This window comes from Sphaeramia orbicularis, chromosome 12 (genome assembly GCF_902148855.1).
Source record: "Sphaeramia orbicularis chromosome 12, fSphaOr1.1, whole genome shotgun sequence".
NCBI lineage: Eukaryota > Metazoa > Chordata > Actinopteri > Kurtiformes > Apogonidae > Sphaeramia > Sphaeramia orbicularis.
The window spans coordinates 795,021-821,511 of NC_043968.1; the positions used below are offsets into that span (position 1 = coordinate 795,021).

The 26,491-nt window shown below is 38.5% G+C and overlaps 1 protein-coding gene across 1 annotated transcript in view; it reads right to left on the bottom strand.

Moving 5' to 3' along the window:
* Positions 1-211: 211 nt before the first annotated feature.
* vldlr (very low density lipoprotein receptor) overlaps positions 212-26,491 on the bottom strand; it is a 74,634-nt gene continuing 48,354 nt past the window's right edge. The window contains exons 14-21 of the mRNA XM_030149781.1: positions 25,898-26,037; positions 19,983-20,124; positions 15,563-15,712; positions 10,790-10,957; positions 4,481-4,540; positions 2,517-2,594; positions 1,844-2,013; positions 212-441 (exon numbers count right to left, since the gene is read on the bottom strand). Coding sequence (XP_030005641.1) covers positions 406-441; positions 1,844-2,013; positions 2,517-2,594; positions 4,481-4,540; positions 10,790-10,957; positions 15,563-15,712; positions 19,983-20,124; positions 25,898-26,037 — 944 coding nt within the window. The 3' untranslated portion in view covers positions 212-405. The remainder of the gene's footprint in view (positions 442-1,843; positions 2,014-2,516; positions 2,595-4,480; positions 4,541-10,789; positions 10,958-15,562; positions 15,713-19,982; positions 20,125-25,897; positions 26,038-26,491) is intronic.

Genomic DNA, 26,491 nt, shown 5'->3' on the forward strand with positions numbered 1-26,491 from the left:
GGCAGAGTCCGAGTGGTTCGCAGAGAGAGAGAAACGCCACGTCAGGAAGCAAAAAAGAAAAAAAAAGAAATCACAGCGTTCCTCTCAAGTTAGACACCGTCAGGACAGAGGGAAGCCAGGGTCCGAAAGTTTAAGAAAAAAAAAAAAAAAAAGAATTCATGGAAACCCTTTGGATGCAGTGTGTGAAATACTTGGAATATGCACAGAATAATCATAATAAATAAGACTTCCTCCGGTCGGTCCCGGCCACAGGTAATGCACTTCAGAAGGCATGTAGGTTGGACTGTAAGGGCTGCTGCTGCTACGGCAACCGTCGGCATGGAAACCAGGGGCCACACCACGCCGCTCTACGGGCTGCCGTACGGGGAAGAAGAAAAAACAAAACAAAAAAAGCAGCGAGTACGATCAGGATAAATCGTCATCTGTGCTCACTATCGAAATCTGGAGAGAGAGAAGAAAGAAGGAGAGAGGGTTTATTAGACGAAGATGAGCTCTGACCTTTAATACCATAAAAACAGTTCAGTATCGTTTATCGTCTCAGGTGGAGTTGGAAAATCCAAGTCAGTCACAGCAGACGCAGAAGAAAAACAGACAAAGTACACCAATATGTGGACAAAAGTCTGTGGACACACTGAATTAGGTGTTTGTTTTCTAACAGGGGTCTGGGATCCAAAACAATAAGAACTAATGTCTGAATAGAGTTTATTATTATGGGATAAACATCGTATCGATTATAATATTGATGTTTTTATGTCTGATCCTCATGACAGAACATCTGACAGCTGGAGACATGATATTTATGTCCATAAAGGTGTAAATACTGTATCAATCATCATAGCAACACACTGTAAACTAATGGATGGTCATCTTCAGTCGTATCTCATGCAATAATCATTTAACCTCTCGATCATTTCATCAATTTGACTAATCGGTTTCAAAGATAATCAATAGTCGCAGCTGTTGAACGTCACTTTTGTCCAGTTTTAGGCTCTGGGAGTTCGATACAACTATAATAATAATAATAATAATAATAAATAATAATAATAATACTAATAATAATAATAATACTAATAATAATAATAACAACAACAACAACAACAACAACAGCAAGGAGAAAAGAAAAAAGAAAAAGAAGAAGAAAATAGAAAAAGAAGAAAAGAAAAAGGAAAAAGATGAAGAAAAAAGAAAAAGATAAAAGAAGAAAAAAATCATACGATTTAAAACATATTGTTATCAATACTATTACTGTTATTTATCTCTCTCTATACACACACTATATATATATATATATCTATATATATATCTATATATATATTATATATATATATATATATATATGTACACACACACACACAGACATACACACACACACACATACACACAGTGTATATTATAACTAATTGCATTGTACATAATTAGTTATTTATTATTATTATTATTACTAATTTGTCATTATTGTTCCTACTTGTCCTTTCTAATGTGTTATTGCCTGTTTTTTTCCGCTAGTGTTTGTATAACCTAATTCTTGTCATAGTATTTTCTTCTATTTTTTTTTGATATACAGTATGAACCCATTTGTTTTTGTGCTGATACTGGAACCATGTGTGTGTCTGAACCCATCTGTCCTACATGTGTCCGCTGTTGGACCATAGACCACCACGTTCCACTTAATCTGTTTAATCTGTGGATGCACGACAACGCCACCGCCGGGATTACACAAGGTCCCGGAGTCGGGCTGGGAGCGGAGGTCGTTGCCGGGGGCGACGGGATTAAATCTGCACAGATGCTCAGAGCGGCCGCTGCGGCTGCAGTGGCGAGGGGCGGGGCTAGCGGGTCTACTCACCGCCGGGTAGGTGTGTCCCACGTTGGCGCCGTGCCGGGTGATGTCGATGTTCAGGTCTTCTTCTGTGGTTTTCAGGTAGACGGGGTTGTCGAAGTTCATGCTCTTCTGGTTCTTCAGCTGCCAGTTCCTCCACATCAGGTAAGAACCAGCAGCAGCCATGGCCAACAACACTGGAAATAAAAATACAAACACAGGAGGGGTTAGAGAGGAGGAGAGGAAGAAAAAGAAAAAGGAGGATGAGAAGAAGAAAAAGGAGCAGAAGAAGAAGAAGGAGGAGGAGGGAGAACAAGAAGGAGAAAAAGAAGGAGGAGAAAAAGAAGGAGAAGAAGAAACTGTGAATGTCATGCTGCTGTAAGTGGTGTTGGTGCGTTTGTATCAGAGTACTTTTACGAGTACAAGTACACACACTGAGTATCAGACCTGACACCTGATACTGGTATCAGTATCGGTGCGTCCCTATAAACACACCATATTTTTGATCCAAAAAACACCCTTCCCATATTCTACATAAAATCTGATTATTATTATTATTTATTTGTCCTACTGTCATATGTCATTGGTCATGTTTATTCTTCTTTTCGGTTCCAGGTCCAAATGCCGGCAGGTTCAGTGTCTCAGTGATGGCGAATGTGAGGCTGTTCAGTGTGTTTTTATGGTGTTGTCCTTCACTTACACACTGGTAAAATGGCCCAGGCAGCGACAGAACCTCTGGCCGTGGAATCCACCTGGATGGACGTGCTCACATTGGCTTCTGAAACACATAAACACACAAAAAAAATGAATTAACACTGAGGTACCTGAACGCACCATGACGCCAGACGGCAGGATTTAAGGTCAACTGTTCAGATTAATGGAGGGTTGGAGGTGAAGGAGATTCAGGAAGGGAGGAGAAGAGACAGAAGAAGCATCTGAGGAGTTAAAGGAAAGGTGGAGAAGACGAGTGGAGAAGGACAGACAGGATTATGAAGGAGACATCAGAAGGACGTTTGGACACAAAGAGACAGAGGCTGGAGAGAGATGGTTGGACACTGACAAAGGAAGGACAGACTGGGAAGAAGAGGAGTCAGATGTCTGCAGTAGTTGTATCTGTCTGAATACTTTTACTACAGATTTAAGTACATTTGAGTATTTTTATATTCTAAACATTGACTGAATTCACTAATAGTCATTTTTTCCTTCGGTCTTGTTTTTATTTTTTTTCTAGGTTCTATTCTGTCTTTTTAATCCATTCTTTCTTGTCAATCTCTGGTCTGTAGTTTGATTCCAGCTGACTTTACTCTGGTCAGTTCCTGTTTTTCAACACTAGATGGTGCTGTTGAGCTGAGTTTAACACTGATGACAACAGTAACAGAAAGAACCAGGTTTAATGAACGGGATCAGAGGAACAGAACCAGGTTTAATTAATGAACCAGATCAGGACGGTTTCTACCAACTAAACAAACTCCAGGGCGACGCTAAGTGAACAAAGAGAACAAGTGACTGAATTCAAGCCAAACTGGAACAAGAATGTCCAACTGAAGACGACATCTGAACAAACACGTTAAATAAAACCACGAAGAAAACCAGTACAGGACCACAAAGAAAACCAGTACAGGACCACATAAAACCAGTACAGGACCACATAAAACCAGTACAGGACCACATAAAGCCAGTACAGGAGCACAAAAAAAAACAGTACAGGACCACAAACTGAACTGGGACAGTCCACCTTAAAAGTGTTTACACTGGAAGAGCCACGACAACAAACACAAACTAAACTGGAGCCGTTTGAGTTTGATGGAAAACTGAAATATCTGCACATGTGAGCTGTTTCCATAATCACAACGAACCAATGAAAACAGAGGATTTATGAAGGTCAGAGTTTAGATACCAAACAAACTCAACGTTTCAGTGTCTGAGGAGAAAAGACCGTTTCATTTTTAATCTAAGGAGCCTCGTTAGTGGACCCTTGGATCAGACCTGTGTGGTTCCTCAGAGTGGACACAGTCCCTGATCTGGATCTGGAACCACTCCTGTCCAATTTTACTGGAGATACAGTCACCAGCATCTAGTTGCCCAGTCTAGCTGAGGGCATCTAGTTGCGGGCATCTAGTTGCGAGTATCTAGTTAATTTTTAATTTTTTCAGTTGTATTTTTACTCTATTTCACAGTCGTAGAATTAAAAATAGTGCATATAAGTTTGCAGACGTTCATCCAGTGTGCAGACGTTCATCCACAGTGTGCATAACCTGCTCACCCAGACACCAGAAGGAAAGACGTCTGTTAAAGCATGTGATAAGAATTAGTTGAAAATGACCTTCAAATGAGTTTAGGGCTGGAAACAGTTTGTATCTAAATGTAATTAGTGTGAAACAGACACAGAAGGCATTATTACAGACATTTACCCCAGGATCAGACTGTTACAGACACATGAGGGCATGTTAGTGTTTATCAGATGAACAAAAGAGGTCGATTGACGAGTATCAGGAGGAAAATAAACCAACGTAAGCCCAGAGAACCAGCAGACAGAAGCAGTTCAGAAGCAGATGTTGAACACTTAAACCATTTAAAAGCACCTCCTCAATCCACAGCCGCATTTCAAAGCACAGACTGAAACCAGCAGAAAACCCACGGCTGAGGACTCGGGTATGCTTTTACCTGTGGGCGGCTGTTTGACAGCTTTCCCATCATCCTTTGAGGGACCTTTGGTAATGGGCTCTGTCACAGAAAGAGCCAAGAGTCAAAGCAACGTCAAAAAACACAAAACCTGAATCTGAAGCCCAGGCCTATTTTTACACTGAACATTCAACTGGGTCTTCATCAGAAATAGACCAGGTCTCAGGAGGAAAAAAAACGAGTAAATAAACAGTCCATGAAAGCACCGTCTGACGAGAACAGGCAGAAAATGGACGACTACGTTCACAAACAACAGCAGCGTCACCACCGCTCCACCGGCATCGCGACTGCTCTACCGACGTGTAGAAATGAAAAGTGGAGGCAGATATTGTTAAAATTGCATTTATTTTTCTTCAGAAATTTCAGTTTTTCCAGGTTATTCACATGTTTGTTTGGATAGTTTATAAAGTAAGTATTTTCATAATTTAATGGGGTTTTTTTTTTTGCACTAAAACAAAGACAAAATTTGGAGTGGTCATTATTTCTAGGTTATTCTGTTATTATTTGACAGGTCCGGCCCACTGGAGATCAAATCAGGCAGAACATGGAACCTGAAAGAAATTGAGTTTGAGAGCCCTGCTTTTACACAAACCACACAAAATAAACCAACGAAACCCTGATTACACTGGTAAATATGACCATTACAATGAACGTCAGCTGAGTAGTTTGGGTTTTTTAGTGACATAATTTACACCAGTGGTTCTGAACTGGTCTGGTTCAGGACCCACTATCACCCCTTAAAGCAGCGTAGGACTTTCATGGCAAATTTTTTTCCAACTGTGTTAAACCCCAGTGAAATCCTAATTATGACTAATCCATTAGTCTTTCCGTGCTTACACACCTGAATCACTTCCCTCATTGTGAACCACAGTCCTGCACTGGGTCAGGTAACTGGGTAACCCGCAAAAGCATACAGAGATGGGTTAAAAAAAAACAAGAAAAAAAAAGAATTTCCGCGGATACGGGCACGGGTAAAATTAAACGAAATGTGGGTGAGTACCAGGTAAGGAAGTCAAAAAATAAAAGATCCATGGATGAAAATAATTTGCAGGACATACTTTTTTTTTCTTTTGTTCAGACAAGGTCTAGTTTTTAGATGTTACCTGCTTGACAGTTTCGACTGTGACTCCAGTCTTCCTTAGAAGCGTCATCCGACGTACTGCTGATGTGTCATTAATCAGCTGGTCTGCTCAACTGACCAATCAGAGCCTGTCGAGACGCTTCTGAGGAAGACTGGAGTCACAGTCGAAACTGTCAAGCAGGTATCATCTAAAAACTATACCTTGTCTGAAAAAAAGAAAAAAAGAAAAGTGTAATTACATAAACAGAAGACAAAATGAGCCTTAATTTGCTGGACATTTAATGATGATCATCTAATTTGACCGTACAATTAACCATCTACTTCACATCTGAGGAAGAAAAATCTAACATTAAACTTTAAGGAAATATTGATGTTTTTATGTCAAATCATCATGAACAGGACTTCTGATAGCTGTAGACATATGTCCCATTACTTTTGTCCATATAGTTTGTAAACATAAATACTTTCTTTAAGTTTTAGAGGCAGAATATTTAAAATCATAGTCATGATACAGAAAAAAAAAACAATGTTGAGAGAAACCTCTGATGATGATGAGCTCTGACGTTTAATACAATAAAAACATTTCAGTATTGTTTATCGTCCTCAGGTGGAGTTGGAAAATCCAAGTCAGTCACAGCAGATGCAGAAGAAAATGACAAAATACACTGTGTGGACGAAAGTATGTGGACACTTTGAATCCAGGTGTTTGTTTTCTAACAGGGGTCTGGGAACCAAAACAATAAGGACTAATGTCAGAATATAGTTTTATATTATGGGATAAATATCATATTGATTATTAATATTGATGTTTTTATGTCTGATCCTTATGAACAGGACATCTGACAGCTGGAGACATGATGTGTCCACATATTTATGTCCATAAAGTTTATAAACATCGATATTCCCCAATATAAAACTATATTTTGTCATTAGTCATTATTGTTTTGTATCCATTAGAAAAGAAACACCTGAATTCAACGTGTCCACATACTTTTGTCTATATACTGCATATTATCCCCGTTTCTCTAGGTGTGGTTTCCATTTCTGAACATCAAGGCTTAATAAATCCCTGATCATGACGATAAAAAACAACTGAAACAGTCGTGGTTTCACAGAGGAGCCATAAAACAAGACCTCATAAACTCTGGTGGTAAGCAGAGGCTCCATCAGACTGTATTTCAACCTGAGGTTGTTCAGCTGGAAGCCAAACGCTCCCCGGTCGCCTCTAAAGGACGTTATTCCAATTCCTCTGGTGGTATTTTCAGGTTGAACCATAATGTGAAGAGCAGCGCTTATTACTTTAACTAACCAGATTAAAGCCAGTAGAGGCAGCGGACACACAATGCTCTACAGTTCGTAGCGGGTGCAGCTGCCACGGCTGTGAAATGGGATAAATATGTTCGTCGGAGGTTTAGCAAAGAGTAACGAGGCCTTTGGCTTCAGCCCAACTGGGAGGAAGGTGGAGGGGCACTGAGCCAGCGCCAGGCGTCCACTGTAGCCCCGCCCACCCCATTCTCACTTCTAAAATAGTACCAGTCCTGTAAACACTGAGGCTTTGAGCAGTCCACAGTCGAACAAACCCCACACACACACAGTTTTGGATTTTTCATTCTAGTTTAGTTTTATTTAGTTTTGACTTTTTTTCTGTAATTCAATTAGTTTAAATTAGTTTTTAGAGCAGGTTTGAGAGTTTTTATTAGTTTTCATTTTTTCTCTAAATGCTTAGTTTTAGTTTTGTTCTAGTATTAATTTTAGTTATGTCATATCTTTTATCTTCTTCGTCGTCATGTTCAAATAAATCCCAGACAGGACTTTCTCCCAGCAGGAAGCAACGTGTTGAAAGATGTCAACGGAGGCGTTAATAACCCCCCTCCCAACCAAAGTGTAATAATGAAAGAAAAATCAATATTATAAACCATTCTTTTTACTTTTCTTTGAATAATTTGTAGTGCAACTTAAAAACAACTTAAAGGTGGAGTAGGAGAGGCTTTTCTGAAGCATTTTTTACTATATTGCTTAAAATCCCCTTCCAAGGTTGCAACAGTTTTGGATTTTTCATTCTACTTTAGTTTTATTTAGTTTTGACTCTTTTTCTCTAATTCAGTTCGTTTAAATTCGTTTTTAGAGCAGGTTTGCTAGTTTTTATTAGTTTTCATTTTTTTCTGAATGCTTAGTTTTAGTATTAATTTTTGTTTAGTCGTCTCTTTTCTCTTCTTCTCTGTCATTGTATTCAAATAAATCCCAGACAGGACTCTGCTGCTTTCTTCCAACTTTAGTCTCCATGTTTCCAGGTAGAGTGAGGACCAGAAGACGACTGGAAACCACAAGTGATGGACCGTCAAGTGTCGTATGGTGACAGCAGATAAAATTGCTAGAGTGAAATAAATCACTTCCGTATCAATCAGACATTGACAAATACGAAAACGAAGGGAATTTTATCCATAATTTTTATCTGTTTTAGTTAGTTTTGTAAACACACAATACAGTTTCAGTTAGTTATAATTTTTCCTTTAATTATAGTTTTTATTTATTTCAGTTCACGAAAATGTTTTTTCAATTCTAGTTTTTGTCTTTTCGTTAGTTTTCGTTAATGATAATAACCTTGACTGGAACACATCATGTCTACAGCGGTCAGATGTTCCTGTTGATGAGGACTTGAGCTAAAAAACACCAATATTTACTGAAAGTTTTTGGTAGATTTTTCTTCGTCAATGAGATGTGAAGTAGTAATTCAGGGAGGCAAGGGGTATTGTTTTAGTTCAGTTTGTTTAACACTTTAGCAGCAAAACTATTGGTTGAATTCATACCTAATTGGGTTTATAGATTACCAGTGACCCACAATAGATTTCATTACATTTTGGGATAATAACCTTGACACACACACACATATATATCTTGGCTGTTTGGTTCAGTCTGAGCGGTCGCACAGAGCCTGAAGGCAGCACCAGATTCTCAAACAGCCCGTGAGGAGGAGAGGCAGTCTGCTTCAGCACGTCAACGCCCGTACGCGTCAGCCTGGAAAACCTGCTGCTGATGCTTTTACTGGTGCACAGAGCTCATCTCCTCCTGCCCATCACACAGATTTAGGTTTGGACGATGTGGCCGAGGGTAAAAGATTCACAGTTTTATGAAAAAAGGAACAGGCAGAAGTAGATATTTGAGTAAAAGTCCTCAAAAGTAAAAAGAAGACACTGTCTTATTACAGGCAGAGTGGAGGAGGCGGAGTCAGGTAAAAAAACGGAAGTATCGCGCCGCATTGCTATGACGTCCAGGTACTGTAAAGTGGGTAGCATCCTGTAATGGAAACGGTCTCCAGGAAAAGGACCTGGTACCCAAGTCGAGTCGAGCCGAGTTGAGTCCATGTAGCGGAAACGCAGCATTAGAGTCTGGTTTCGACTGACTCAATATGTAAAGTGTCATGAGGTAACTTTTGTTATGATTTGGTGCTATATAAATAAAATTCGATTGATTGATTGAGGTTTTGTAATGTCAGACATTTATGATCAGAAATGTTCCAGCTGTAGCTCAGTGGGAACTGCCAACCTGGATGCTGAAACACTACTGACGTGGTGATGGGCGGAGCATCAGACCAAAACAACATAAACTTTATTTAGAGTCTGACACTTGGCTTTTCAAATGCAAATATTGTGTCTGGACTCCTACTGTCAGTGATGTCAGTATTTCAGCTGAACAGGATTCCTTAATGTCTTTTGACATTCAGGGCCATTTTATGATTACTGGGAAAAGAATTCTTACATACAGCACCTTTAAAAACAGTTCCAGTGTCCCTGTGTGTCGTCTGTTCTATGTGGATCAGAACCAGTTGAATGTGTGAGGTTGTCAGGTTCTGTTCTATGTTCCAGTCCTGGTTCTGTTCTATGGGGCGGCCATGGCTCAGTTGGTAGAGCGGGTTGTCCAATAACCGAAGGGTTGGCGGTTCGAATCCTGCTCTGTCCATGTGCTGTTGTGTCCCTGGGCAAGACACTTCACCCTCCTTGCCTCCAGTGCTGCTGCTCACACTGGTGTATGAATGTGTGTGAATGTGGTGGTGGTATGTTCCAGTCCTGGTTCTGTTCTATGTTCCAGTCCTGTGGTCTGGACGCAAGAGATCCATCTCCCAATAGGAGTGGGCGGGACTTTCACTGGAGGAGAACTCAACTCATCCAATCACAGTCCATATATGACTTCTATCAGTGATCAATAGGAACTAGATCAGGGGTCTCCAACATGCGTCCCGGGGCCCAAATGTGTCCCACCAAAGGTTCCAATCCGGCCCGTGGGATGAATTTGCAAAGTGTAAAAACTCATTTTAGTTGCGGTTCCACATTCAGACCAATATGATCTACAGTCAAATAATAACAGCAGAAGAACCCACAAAAACGAATGACTGCAGATTTTCTTCTTGGTTTGATGTGAAAAAAAATATTCCATTATGCCTATAAATAATGACAACTTCAAATTTTTTTCTTTGTTTTAGTGCAAAAAATAACATTAAATTATGAAAATATTCACATTTACAAACTATCCTGTAACAATAAAATGTCAATAAACTGAACAAATATGAACAACCTGAAATGTCTAAAGAAAATTTAAGCTCAATTTGAACTCTTTTCTGCCTGTTCCTCAGTGTTTAGTGTCTTTGTAGATCTGATCCATAATGCACATGGAGAAATGAGCAGTTGAGGCAGAATATCGTTAAAATTGCAGTTATTTTTCTTAAGAAATTTCAGTTTTTTCAGGTTATTCGCATGTTTTTTGTTTGAATAGTTTATAAAAGTAAGTATTTTCACAATTTAATGTTTTTTTTTTTCCACTAAAACAAAGACAAAAATTTGCAGTTGTCATTATTCAAAGGTCATTATGCTATTATTTTACTGGTCCGGCCCACTGCAGATCAAATCGGGCTGAATGTGGAACCTGAAAGAAAATGAGTTTAAGAACCCCTGAACTAGACTGATATCTGGAACCATTTGCATGTTCTAAACCATCAAAATATGGACCAGTAGAAGGAAAGGAACATTTGTTATACTTCAAAGATTTGTCAAAATGTGCAAGAGGCCCAGAATCAACCAAAGAAACAAAAAAACAGCAGAACCCGAGTGTGGAGAAGAGATGTAACAAAGGAGTGTCAGCGAACAGACGGCGCTGTGGACAGGGGAGGGTAAAGAGGACGAGTCTTTAAACAAAAAAAGGAGGCTGAAGAGTCTTACGAGGCAGCGTTTCATTGAGGACGGTGGAGCCCGGAGTTGTCAGGGAGATGTTCCAGGACTTTGCAAACAGAAGTGTCTGGCTGTACAGTTTGAGTCCAATTAGGAGAGTAAGAGCAGTGAATTCAGCTGTCAGGTTCCCAGTCCACACTGCAGCATGAAAAGACTCATCTGTGGGAGCGCAGACAAAAAAAAAAAAAAAAAAAAAAAAAGAAGAGGACAGCGTTTCCCAGCAGCCTTTTCACACCACAGACGGCTGACGATAAGCCAAGACAGGCCTGTGGTTATTGATTTCAACATTTAGGATCGACTCAATCACTGCAGCCTAAAGCTACCATCGACCCAAACCACACCATGATGACAACGCAGAGCTTAGAGTCATCTCTCAGGGTAAAATACTCCAAGTACTCACTTCCACATAATTAACTGATATGAAATGTGCATCTGCAGCTTTTCTCAGATTTAATGGGAATAAATTGGATCAGTTTGGAGTTTTAAAGAACTCTGATGCATGAGGGAGACACCAGGGTGTTTTCACCACTAAGTCAGAATAAAACGTGACAATAAAACAAAACATCTACATTTCATAGTTGAAACAGATGAAATGGATGATCTGGGGCAGTGTTTTTCAGTACTGACCATGTAGAGGAGAAAGACGTCAAAAGATGCAACGAGGAGGCAGAATCAAGCGAAAAAAAATGAGTTAAAGAGGTGGAACTGAGTGAAAAAAGGAGTTGAAGAGGCAGAGTTGAGTGAAAAAGGAGTCGTGGAAGCGGAGTCCAGCCAATAGAAGGAAACGAGGAGGCAGAGTCTAGCGAAAAAAGGAGTTAAAGAGGCGGAGCTGAGTGAAAAGGAGTCAAGGAAGCAGAGTCTAACCAATAAAAGGAAACGAGGGGGCGGAGTCTTGCAAAAAAGGATGTTAAAGAGCGGAGTTGAGTGAAAAAGAAGTTGAGGAAACGGAGTCAAGCCAATAAAAGGAAACAAGGAGGCGGAGTCTAGCCAATGAAAGGAAATGAGGAGGCGGAGTCTAGCGAAAAAAGGAGTTAAAGATGCGGAGTTGAGTGAAAAAGAGTTGAGGCAGAATCTAGCGAAAGAGTTAAAGAGGCAGAGTCTAGCCAATAAGAAGAGACAAGAAGATGGAGTCTAGCCAAAAAAGAGGAGACAAGGAGGTGGAGTTGAGCAGAAAAAGGTGTTAAGGAGGCGGAGTCGAACGAAAAAGAGTCGAGGTCGATGTGGAGTCGAGTGAAAAAAGGCATTGAGGAGGTGGAGTAGAGCAAAAAAAAAAGAGAGTCCAGGAGGCGGAGTCTAGCCAAAAAAAAAGCGACGAGGAGGCAGAGTTGAGTGAAAAAAGGAGTTTAGGAGGTGGAGTCAAGCAAAAACGAGAGTCAAGGAGGCGTAGTCTAGCCAATAAGAGGAAACGAGGAGGTGGAGTTGTGCAAAAAAAGAAATAAATAAAAAAATAAAAAGGAGTAAAGTAGGTGGAGTCGAGCGAAAAAGAGTCGAGGTGGAATTGAGCAAAAAAAGAGAGTCGAGGAGGCGGAGTCTAGCCAATAAGAGGAGACAAGGAGGTGGAGTTGAGTGAAAAAGAGCGTCAAGGAGCCGGAGTCTAGTCAATAAGAGGAGACAAGGAGGTGGAGTCTAGTGAAAAAGAGTCCAGGAGGCGGAGTCTAGCCAATAAGAGACAAGGAGGCGGAGTCTAGCCAATAAGAGGAGACGAGGAGGCGGAGTTGAGCAAAAACAAAAAAGAGTAAAGGAGGTGGAGTCGAGCAAAAAAAGAGGCGATGAGGAGGCAGAGTTGAAACGAAAAAGAGGAGACTGAGGTGGAGTCTAGCCAATCAGAGGAGACGAGGAGGTGGAGTCTCACAAAAAAGAGGAGGGGTTTGGAAACCTGGAATTAAAAGACCTAGAGACCAAATGATTAAAAACAGTCTCCAGTGTCCCAGTACGTCAGCGTCTTTTCTATGCAGATCAGAACCAGCTGAATGTGTGAGGTGTTCTGGTTCTGTTCTATGTTCCAGTCCTGGTTCTGTTCTATGTTCCAGTCCTGGTTCTGTTCTATGTTCCAGTCCTGTGGTCTGGACGCACATCAATCTAACTATAGAAGTGGGCGGGACTTTCACTGGAGGAGAACTCAACTCATCCAATCACAGTCCATATCTGACTTCTATCTGTGACCAATAGGAACTAGACTGATATCTGGAACCATTTGCATGTTCTAAACCATCAAAATTTGGACCAGTAGAAGGAAAGGAACAGAAATTCATCCAAAATCTAAATTTCTCAAAACTGAGATGAATTAAACCAGTAGTTTCGTTGGAGATGTTTGAAGAAATTGCGAATGAAGACGATGACATCGGACACAGCTCCTTCACAAACGTTCATGACCCATGGGCCGGTGGGATAAAACCACCTCCTGTTGTAGGATCACTAACGACTTAAAGATGAGACCAGAACAACCAGAAAACAACAGAGGAGGAGGAGGAGACGCAGCATCCATCCATCCAGATGAAAAGGATGAGTGTGTTGAGACTGGGTGAAAAACAGGATCAAAACCAGCCAGTGTTCAGCTGTCACAGCGCTAACGCTAACAGACAGCTGAGTCCGACAACGTCAGAAAACAGAGGAAACCACAGGAAGAGCACAGAGGATGAGACAGACTGAAGAAGAAGTGTGGTGTTTGATAGGACCGGGTGTGTGTTTGGGGGGTGCACAGGGGAAGCCCAGCCTTTATGCAGTACTAGAAGAAGAAGAGGCACCAATAAGAAACAAAACAACACAGGCGAGTACAAAGAGCCAAAGCCATTCCAGCTCTGCTCTGATCCTGTTCATACAACATACAGAGAACGTATGAAAACTGCAGCAGAAAAACACTGGAAGGACTGTTTTGGTAGTATTTATCCTGTGCCTATAGCAGGAACAGTACGAATACTGCACAACTACACTAGTGTCTTTTCCACTGGACATCTGCGCAAAACTTTACTGATATTTACTAAACGTGAAAAAAAAACCAAAAAACAGAAGGGTGTAATGTTGGTTTTTTCATTAAATCACAAATGCAATGATTTGTTTATTTATTATCGTTAGATGACACAAGAAGTCATTCCATAAACACAAACGTAAATATCGTGTTGATTTACAGATATATTCATTATTATTATTATTCCTCCTTCCGTCCTTCGAAACTCTGCACTACAACTCTTACTTTAATATGTGTGTGTTTTATATTTTTGGGTTTCTGTGTTGTTTTCTGACTTGCTGTTTTTGATCCCCTTTTACACGTTTCTTTTATAATGTTTTAAATGTGTTTCTTTTTCCCTTGTTGCAGTTCAATGTCCAGTGTGAAGCACCTCGAACTGCCTTGTTGCTAAAATGTGCTACACAAATGAACTTGCCTTGCCTTATTATTATTATTATTATTATTATTATTATTATTATTATACATTACCCCTCCATCCCGTACTAAATTCTAAAATGATTGGGTTTCCTGGTGTGTCCACAAAACTCGTTTCATTTCATTTACTCAGATCCTCATTAGCCACTGAAACATCAGTTGCTATTCTTCCTGGGGTCTCCTCTACCTTACATTACAATTTTAATTATTTACATTAACTTTACACCATTCACCCCCCCACACACACACGCACACAAACGGGACATATACAACAGCCCAATGCAATAAAAATAAATAAACAGAAAAAGTACTATACAGCTATATATTTATACTCATTCACTAAGCAATAGCTGTCTGATCCAAATCATAAGACATCTTTCAATATTATCAATACTCTTTCCATGTCATGTCTAATGTGTAAACAAGAAAAGTTTTAATTTCTTTTGAAAACATTTTCTATGATGTTCTTCTCTTGTAACGTTCGTCAACATCCGTTTTATTTTAATTCACCTGACTAGTTGCGGGAAAAGGTTTTTCTATTGCAATTTTGTGTGATATACCATTTGTGCTACGCTCGGAAAACCACCTCTAGCCGGTGCAAAAACTTAATTGAAAAACAAGAGTTTAGGCGAAATTGTTGTTTTTCCATTAGGTAAATTGTTATGGGCAAGTTATATTTGCACAATTTGAGGGGCAATGGAAAAGAAACTATTGTTACAGTAAAAAGAAAAATACCACAATGCACCAGCATGCACGGAGGTCTAATGGGACAGGGGTCTGGACCAGCATGCATGGGGGTCTAATGGGACAGGGGTCTGGACCAGCACGGATGCGGGTCTAATGGGACCAAATACAGGTTCCTTTCACCTTCCATGTGTTTTACTTATATTGTTTTACATATACACTTTTTGGATTTTTTTAAAAAATTTTTGCCACTTACAGATAAGGAACCAAATATGGTAACTTCATTGACCTTGACTTTCTACATAATAGTTTTTTTTTTTTTTTTAATATCACAAAAAAAGTCTTGTTCTGTCCTCCAATAACACCCTAAGGTTGAAATGTTGAATTTCAGAGTATTTTTATGAGTGAACTATAAAGGGTTAAAATACTGGAACTGATATAAATATGTCAAACACACACTGACGTCACAGATGGGACAACCTCAGATCAGCAGGTTTGGTCTGAGATCTGGTCCATACTTTCACGATTGTTTTCTTTTTTAAATTAAAGAAGTAAAAATCCTCTGGAAATTTCTCGAGTCTGTTGCGTCGACACATACACGATACTTTTATGTTACAAACAGAAACTCATGACAGGAAGTGTTTTTCCAGGTGGAAGGTCACTGTGGACCCAGACCCAGACCCTGACCCTACTGGACTCACCTGGTCGGCAGCGCAGGCCGTCGGCCGCCAGCTCCAGCCCGTCCGGACACACACAGGTGTATTTGGGCGAGTGTTTGTTGATCTGCGGTGCAGGTAAACACATGTAGCTGCAGCCTCCGTTTGGACCTTTCTCTGCGCACCAGTTAGTACCTGCACCAAAACACACACACACATTTACACACAAACTACACTCAGGGATACAATTGTGTGTTTAATTCATGTACAAAGCAAATCCCATCAGCCCAAAATGAACCCTTAAACACCCAAACATCCACCTTTAACCAAAACTGTGTAATACCTGTTGATCCACTAATCCTATTAATCCATGTCAATAATTGGTGTAAAATACAGTTTATCATCTTTTCATGGTCATCAGATATGACCATATTTGGACGTTCAGAGGCTCCGTAGTTACCGTGGAAACACAGTTATCTTCTACAACATTGATTCACTAGTAAAACCCATGGAGTTGGATCAATGACAATGGATAAAATAAACAAAAATGAAGAAAAAAATTGTTCAAAATGATAAATAATGTGAAAAAACAAGCAAAAAAAACAGAGCAAAATAAAGCAGAAAATAATAAAATAAGCAACAAAATGAACAAAAACAGCCAAAGTAATGAATAAAAAGAATAAAAATGAACAATAAATCAACAAAATAATAAGCAATATTAACTCCATAAGCCACAAACCAAACAAAATAGAAGAAAAAAATAGTGAAATAGGCAAGAACATGTTGAAAAAATACACAAAATAATCAAAAACATTTACAAAAAAGAAGAAAAATGTATAAGGTAGCCAATAAAATGAACCAGAACAGCCAAAGTAATCAATAAAATGAACCAAATGAATAAAAAGTAGGAAAAAAAGCCACAAACTGAACAATATTGAAGAAATATGTTGAAATAATTGGTGTAAAATACAGTTTTTCATCTTTTCATGGTCATCAGATATGACCATATTTGGACGTTCAGAGGTTTCATAGTTACCATGGAAACACTGCCGTCTTCTACAACATTGATTCTCCAGTCAAACCCAATGAGTTGGATCAATGACAGTGGATGGACACACTGGGTTTATGTTCAGTTCATGAGAGATTGGCTGAAAAAGTCACTTTTTCTTCAATTTTCTGTTTCAATATAATATTCTTTAAATTTACTCTGAGTTTTCATGAACATTTAAATTAAATATAAGAAGTGGGCTCTATGCACAGCCACACTACAGCCTGAACTTCAGGTTGGTCCTTTATTTCCTGTCTTTCATTATTGGACACATCTAAAAATATCGATACGGTACTTTTTGATATTGATACAGTATTGTGAAATTAAATATTGCGATACATTGCTGGACTGATATTTTCTTCCACCCTTAAATATATACGGTAGCCAACAAGGGCCAAACACATTGCAATGGCCCAACGCATCTCAGTTAAGAGAAAGCACCTTCAAGTACAGGAATAATGCAAATTCACAAACTCAAACACAAGTCTAAACGACGCATAAAAAGAGGAACGTGATGCAAATGAAAAAATGTGCTGCAAGAAACAAAAACACATGGATAGTCATCAAGTGCTCTGCAAATAGAGAAACAATGCAAAGCACAAAACGATTCAAACCAAGAAAGCATCTGTCGGTACAACAGAAGAGCTCCAAACTTGTAGGGGGCGCCGTCAGCAGAACAGTTCAACGCACAGACACACAGGATGGAGAGAGACACGGAGAACAGCTGACTGACAGGGTTTCAAACTACAGTGGGAACAAATTGAAGTTATGGCGTAGCGGTAATGTGACTTTTATTTGATTCTATTTGACACTAGTCTGTTGTCTATAAACACTGGCTGGCTGCAGGTTTGGAGCACTTCCGTTATACTGACTGGTTATGCAGCGTTTTTTGTCTGCAGACGTTTTTTTGGTTTGCATTGTTTCTTTATTTGCAGAGCATTTTATGATTATGCATTTCTTTGTGTTTCTTGCAGTGCATTTTTTCATTTGCACCACGGTTCCTCGTTTTGTACCTTGTTTAGACTTTTGTTTGAGTTTGTGAATTTGCAATGTTTCTGTACTTGTAGCTGTTTTTTCTCACTGAGACGCATTGGGCCATTGCAATGTGTTTGGCCCTTGTTGGCCACCGTAGATATAAGTGCCTAAAATGAGCTTTAGTTGCAGCTGTGATGGCGCTTTGGCTCCATAAATGTTAAGAACAGGATCTGAGCAGCTTGTCAGCGATTATCATTAGCGCAGAGTCTCAATCATGTGCAATTACAGTAATTTGAGCTTTACATTAAACCTCGAAGATGTGACGGCAGCAGATGAAGCGCAGGGTTTCAGACATAAATCTGACTTATGTGAAGCCATTAAGTGATTTTTAATATTTTAATCTTAAATGACACGCTGGATTACACTTTACATTAATATTAAAGGATTTCAGACTGATTATTTCAGCCACTTGAGATCTAATAGAAACTCATGTGCTGTCAGAACAGTCGGCCGTTGGCAGCCATGGCGTTTTTTATTTCTGCAACTGAAAACTGACTCGATGACTAAACGGACTAATTTCCTGTGAACTGAACTGAGTTTTCTGAAGACAAATCCCAAAATGGAGTGAAAGCTCATGCATTTATTGGAACAGCATGAAGGAAAGTTCAACTATATACACATGACAACAATTAAATCTGCATTTAATGTTTGTATCCTTTATCAACAGTTTATCTGCATCATAAAAGACTGACACAATGGTGACGTCCACCTCAAGCTGGATGATCAATCTGTGCTGATACGATGTTTTATTTACGATCAGCATTAGTGGAAGTCGGCATCCATTACACTGGACTATAAGTAAAAACCTCCAGAATAAAAACGAATTTGCAAATCATTTAAATACAGAGAAAACACTAGTGGTGACAACACGCAGCCCTGTGGGACACCAGTAGTGATTATAGTGGTCTACGAGTAAAACAACGCCCCACCCCCCAAAAAAAAGGAATAAAAGTGAATTTGCAAATCATTTAAATACAGAGAAAACAGCAATGGTGACAACATGCAGCCCTGTGGGACACCAGTCCTGGTTACTCTGGTTTACAGACCAACGGGACCTCGCTTTTCAAACAGCAGCAGAAACAGTTTTCCATATAAGTGCCATTTAGAAACCTTGCTTGTGCACCAGAAAAGATAAAGAATAAATATCAAATCAAATCATCACAAAACACGCTGATGTTTTCGCTTCTTGTTGCTAAACTGCTTAGTTTTTGTGAAAAGCCCATCCAATTCTGAATTAATACGAACTGAATTTATACAATGTTTTATTAGTGATCAATATTGGTGGAAGTTTGCACTGATAACTCTGGTCTACAAATAAAATGTGTAAATTTGCAAATCAATCAAATACAAAGAAAACAGCAATGGTGACGACACGCACCCCTGTGGGACACCAGTCCTGATTACTCTGGTTTAGGGACCAACGGGACCTCACTTTTTAAACAGCGGCAGAAACAGTTTTCCATATAAGTGCCATTTAGAGACCTTACTTGTCCACCAGAAAATATCAAGAATAAATATCAAATCAAATCATCACAAAACACACTGATGATTCGCTTCTTGTTGCTAAACTCTGTGGTAAGTTTTTGTGAAAAGCTCGTACACTTCTGAACTTACGACTATGCAGCCAGACATCAGGTTATGGTTAGAGGATATTTGTTAAAACTGGGAATAAATACTAAAAAGAAAATAATGACAAAGTAACATCGACATCAGCTTTCAGTCAAAATATTGTTTTAAACGTCTGAAACCAGATTCATGATCACAGGTCAGATCAGGATGGCGTACAGACCAAGGTTATAAAGGTTTTGGATTTTTCATTATAGTTTAGTTTTACTTAGTTTTGACTTGTTTTTCTCTAATTCAGTTAGTTTTAATTAGTTTTTAGAGCAGGTTTGGTAGTTTTTATTAGTTTTTGTTTTTTTCTAAATGCTTAATTTTAGTTTAGTTTTTTCATATCTTTTATCTTCTTCGCCGTCGTATTCACATAAATCCCAGACAGGACTCTGCTGCTTTAGTCTCCATGTTTCCAGTTAGAGTGGGGACTAGAAGACGACTCTAAACCAATTGACGGACCGTAAAGTGTCGTATGGTGCCAACAGCTAAAATTGCTGGAGTGAAATAAATCTATTTCGTGTCAATCTGACATTGACAAAAATGAAAACGAAGGAAATATTATCCATAAGTTTTATCTGTTTTAGTTAGTTTAATAAGCACACAATACAGTTTCAATTAGTTATCATTTTTTTTTCAATTAATTATAGTTTTCATTTATTTCAGTTAACGAAAATGTTTTGTCAATTCTAGTTTTGGTCATTTCGTTAGTTTTTATCAACAATAATAACCTTGGGACAGACAGGCAGATACAGGGTTAAAGGTTTGTACCTGACAGCTGGATGAGCTCGTGGTACACGATGATGTCCTGGGGGTCGTTCAGGTTACTGGCCAGCGTCACCACGTCGGAGCCTGTGAATTTATTTGCCCCGTAAATGGCCTCGTTCTCGCCGTCGGTCCAGAAGACTCGATCCTGGACGAACAAAAACCCAGTAGATCAGCGAATGGAATCAAACTTAATATCACTGAATTTAAGACAATGAATGAAATCCAAGGCTTCAGATGATATGACACTGGACAAACTACTGTAGGATTAAACATGACAGATCGGACCATCTGTCTGTGGTGCCCAGACCACCTGTCCATCAGATGGACGTGATGATGATGATGAGGGCTGTGTAGGAGGATCGGCCTCTGCCAGCTCAGACTGAAACTCTGAATTAATGAGTCACTGGTTTAACATGAGTGGGTGTGAGTTAGAGAGAATACATACAGAACAAATACATGTGAAGAGCAGCGGAAACACAGAGCGACAAATAATGGAGACCGTCAGACTGGAACACCTGGGCCAAATACCAGTCTGAACCACACATGTTCTGGTTTTTACAGTTTTAAAAAAATAAAAAATAAAAAACAGAAAATACAAGCGTATATTCTGACAAAGTATCTGGACTCTTTCCCCTAAACTGCACCAGGTTACAGGACTTCCATCCACATGGTCTCTAGAGCTGCCTCGGGTCATCGAGCTGTTTGTGTAAATATCATTAGCCTCATTAGCATAACTGCCCAAGTCATATTTTTGGCCAAATTGTGATATCTGCATAAAATGAAGCAGCAGTGTTAGGAGAGTAAAGTTATGCAGATTTCACAATTTAGCCAAAAACATGGCATAGGCAATTATACTAAGAGGCTAACGATATGCTAAAATACACAAAATATACAAAAAAAAAAAAGCTTAAGTACACTAATATACACAAAACACAGGAGAATGCACAAAAATATATAAAAACTATGCAAAATACACAAAAAAAATTATAAAATGCACAAATATATATAATGAATATATACACACATTAATATGATTCCCATCAACGTTAGGTAATTATACTAAGAGACAAACAATATGCTAAAATATGCTAAAATACACTAAAAACGCATTAAAATATAAAAAAAATATGCTCAAGTACACTAATATACACAAAATACAGTAAAATACACCAAAATATATGAACACTATGCAAAAATACACAAAAAAATTCTAAAATGCACAAAAATATATAGTGAATATATACACACTAATATAATTGCTATCTACGTTAGACAATTATACTAAGAGGCTAACGATATGCTAAAATACTAAAAATACAAAAAAAATATGCTCAAGTACACTAATACACACAAAAAACAGTAAAATGCATCAAAATATATACAAAAACTATGCAAAAATAGACTAAAAAATTCTAAAATGCACAAAAATATATAGCGAATATATACACACTAATATAACTCCCATCTCCATTAGGCAATTATACCAAGAGGCTAACGATATGATAAAATATACAAAAAAATATGCTCAAGTGAATTAATATACACAAAATACAGTAGAATGCACCAAAATATATAAAAACTATGCAAAAAGACACAAAAAAAAATCTAAAATGCACAAAAATATATAGTGAATATATACACACACACACTATAATTTAATTCCCATCTCCATTAGGCAATTATACTAAGAGGCTAACAATATGCTAAATATACAAAAAAAATATGCTTAAGTACACTAATATACACAAAACACAGTAGAATGCACCAAACTATATAAAAACTACATACACGAAAAAAATTATAAAATGCACAAAAATATATAGTGAATATATATACACACTAATGAAAAAAAATAAAGGAAGGTCAGCAAAACATTTTTAAAACATTTTTCAGACATTTAATCAGTCATCAATAGTCAAGTCAAATGTTTCAAATGTCCACAAATAATTTTAGTGATCCAACTGCTTTATACTCATACATATATAAACACATATTAATCGAGTTTCTTTATATGAGTCCATGTAATTGTTTGTGTAAATTTGTTTTTGTAAATTGTTAATAAGAAACCTGTGCACACATGCAGTGGTGTCTGTCACCACATTCAGATGGGCAGTAGAATTACATGGACTTCTATGAATGTAAAGAAACTCCAGTAGTGGTCGGTCCATCTGGGACCACGCCCTCGACCCCGCCCCACTGTCAATGGTGACCACATCTACCATAAGTGTCCCCTTTAGTTAAAGTCACCAGAACACTAAGGACCAACACCAGGTCAAACATTAACCAGAGGCGTTTGTCCCGGTCTGGATCCCACTCACACATGATTTATTTATTCACAGGATTGAACTGGATTAACCTCAACCCAGACGACAGCACGACATAGAGACGAGGTTTAGTCTGAGGAGTGGAAGCAGAACTGACGACGTCCAAGTGTTTGATATAAACTATGAACCTTGAGCTGGAGGATTCACCTGCGCTGATACGACGTTTTAATAGCGATCAACACTGGTGGAAGTTGGTACTGATTACACTGGTCTACAGGTAAAAGTAAATTTGCAAATTATTTAAATACAGAGTAAACAGGAGTAGGGACAACACACAGCCCTGGGGGATACCAGTACCGTTAACATTGATCAACAAGTACAAACCTCCAGAATAAGTCCAATTTTCATTCACATAAGTATCACTAAACAGTTCAACAGGCCTCATAGTTAATGTGTGGAACCAGTCTGAACATGTTTCCATCCACTGACCAAACATTTGTTCATGAAAGTTTGTGTCACTGATGTTCAAGCTGCTAAAGGTCACACCTGAACCCCTCCCCTCCAATGATGGTCGGAAGTAGGGCTGTGTATCGGCAAGAATCTGGTGATACGATACAAATCACAACACTATGATCACAATACGATATATCATGATACTGATGAAAAAGCAATTTTTGTTTGTTTCTTTTTTTAAATGATTATTTCCTTGAAGAAATTAATTACACCAGAAATCTGCACAAATACTAAACACATTTTTATTTGATCCCAACAGGATCTAATGTTATATCACAAAATGTTCCTGTATTAAAACTTAAATTCTGTTTTACAGACAATGCAGTTTACGATCCTGTTCAAATGTTCATATTCTATTAGATCAGAACTAACATCAGAACATTATTTGAGTTCAATCCTAACAAAGGAATGAACATTACTGAATAAAAGGGTGTTAAATAATAATACATAAAATATAAACAAAAAAGAAAAACAAAAACAAAAATGAATCTCAACGATATCTGCATTTGAATAAATACCTAAAAATATCGATACAGTACTTTTTAATATCGATACAGTATTGTGAAATGAAATATTGCGATATATTGCAGAACCAATATTTTCTTACACCCCTAGTTGGAAGCTCCACTCACCCCATCTCCGTTAAAAATAAAATGATCAACACCAATTAGACATTTGAGTAATTCTGCACAAAGATTTACAAAGAAAACTTGAAAAGCACCCAGAGAGCGCAGACCTCCACCAAGGCAGATCAGCCCCCCCCCCCCCAAATCACCACCAAAATTTAAATCATTTGTTCCTTGTGCCAGTATCAACATTTCCTGAAAATTTACTTCAAATCCATCCATAACTTTTTGAGTTCTCCTGCTAACAGACAAACAAACCCTAATGAAAACATTACCTCCGCCATTACACTTGGTGGAGGTAATTATCCATGAAGACCCTGATATAAAGCTGCAGTACAGCATGTGGCCATTAGGGGAACTAACAGCACTATTTGAAGTCTACACCGTCTTGTTTTTGGTGACTTTTCCAACTCCTTTACTGGAGTTTTAACACCTCCTGCAAAGCCAGTGACTCATCCTCTATTCAATGTTTCTCAATAGTCTCTTTCCATTGACCCTCAAATTGCGCAAATATAACTTGCACATAAAAATTTACCGAATGAAAAAAACGACAATTTCGCCAAAAGTCTCATTTTTCAATCAAAAGTTTTTGTGCTGGCAAGAGGTGGTTTTTTGGGCGTAGCGCAAATAGTATATCCCGCAAACCTGCAATGGAAAGACCTTTTTTCACAACTAGTCAGGTGAATTAAAAAAACGGATGTTGATAGACGTTCCAACTAAGGTTATTATCGTTAACGAAAACAAACGAAATGACCAAAACTAGAATTGAAAAAACATTGTCGTTAACTGAAATAAATAAAAATTCAAATTAAAAGAAAAAAACGATAACTGAAACTGTATTGTGTGCTTACAAAACTAACTAAAATGGATATAAATTATGTATAAAATTCCCTTAGTTTTCGTCTTTGTCAATGTTGATATGGGATAGAACGTGAAACAACGGTGAACGTGTGGAAAGTTTCAGTTTCGCTTTCACATAAGTGACATTGTGTATGGATCACACCCCCACCTACCTTTCCCCCGCCCCAAACCTGCTATAGGGAATGTATCTATGGTACTGTACATATGTTTGTGTCTGTACTCAGTCAGACCCCACCCCCAAATAAAGTGTCCAGGGTAACCTAACTAATTTCTTTGAATACGATGGAAGATAAAATATATGAAAAAACTGAAACTAATACTAAAACTAAACTAAACCCAAACTAAACTAAAACTAAGCATTCAGAAAAAAACGACAACTAATAAAAACTAGCAAACCTGCTCGACAAACTAATTAAAACTAACTGAATTAGAGAAAAAAAAAAGTCAGAACTAAATAAAACTAAACTATAAATAAAAATCCAAAGCTATTATCACCTTGGTTACAACAAGTGAAGAAGAAGAAACATGTTGCGGTGTGTGGGGACACACCAGGAAACCCAATCATTTTTAGCTTACGGCCGACAGGCCGTAAGCTACTGTTGTCACGCGGCGTCCGTTGGCGTCGTCTGTCGTCCGTTACAAAAATTTCAATTGTCTTCTTCTCCAAAACTACAATTCCGATTGACTTAAAACTTGGTATACAGCTTCTTTATGATGATGTCAGCAAAAGTTAGTGAAATTATTTGGATTCGGATCCGATTCTGGATTTGGTGCGACTTTGAAAAACTTCCTCATTATAAGAGATAGGAAGTGGATGGATGTAATAACTCAGTAAATACAAATGATATCCAGTGTAAATTTCTACAGTCCAGCCCTGATGGGGAGATGACCCAAACATAATGTCCACATGCTGATCAGGATCTTCTTCTGGATCTGGAAACTAACGGAAAATTTAACATGGGCTCTTATGGGGAAAACATTTCAATCATTTCGTCTTCTTCTCCGAAACTACAGTTCTGATTGACTTCCAACTTGGTATACAGCTTCTGTATGATGATGTCAACACAAGGTATTGAAATTATTTCGATCCGGATCTGATTCTGGATTTGGTGCGACTTTGAAAAATTTTCCCATTGTAACAGATAGGAAGTGGATTGATCCAATAAATCAGTATCAATGATATCAAGTTGGAATTTGAATTTTTTACAGATCTGATTGGAATATGACCAAAACATGGACTATTTCTGTAATCTAATAAATACACAGAACTGGGTGATAATAAATGGCATCTGGATACATTTCCCAAAGCTTTTAATTTGGTCAGTAAGCTGCAGGGCCATTGGTCCTATTTTTTAATTTAGTATGCAATAGAGGGGTAATATATAATAATAATGAATATATTTGTAAATCAACACCATATTTACGTTCGTCGCCATGTTTATGGAATGACTTCTCGTGTCATCTCGCGATAATAAATAAACAAATCATTGCATTTGTGATTTAATGGAAAAACCCGACATTACGCACTTCTGTTTTTTCGACATTTAGTAAATATCGGTAAAGTTTTGCGCAGATATCCAATGGAAAAGGGACTAATGACGCTCACAATATTCGATTCGTGATGGCAGCTGTGGGAGTTCAACACCAGCTGTACCTCAAAAACGGTGAGAGCGAAGGGATGAGCCAGGTAATCCGAAGACTGGAGCACCTTCTTCCTGTTGTCTCCGTTCAGGTCGACGCTACAGAGCATGTGCAGTTTGGAGTCGACCCAGTACAGCCTCCCTTTGATCAGATCTGAGGAGAGGAAGAGGAGGGGAATTAGATGACTGGAGGGGACACATGAGCATTAAATAAAAGGCTGGACAGAAGATCAGGGTAGAGGAGGGTGAAAGGACGAGCAGGAGATGTGGAGGGCGAAGATAAGTGGGAGAGAAGAATATAAAAATCAATAAAACATTTCATTAGCGGGGACAAATCGATGGCTTTGTCTCACGGGAGTTTTACACCGAGACGATAACTACTGTGGGTTTACAGCGCGAGGAAATAAAAGCCTGGATGTAACCTGGGTTCGACTGCAACTGAAAAAGTACAGATCATCCATCACCAAAAGCAGCAGCTTCACAAACAGAAGAGTTTGTATCCTGAGGTCACAGCGACTCTGCAGAGACTTTTAACTTGAAATGGAAACAGGAAGTGAAGACACCATGACATCTGACGGAGGAGAATGATTTAAGTACGCTGATTAGAC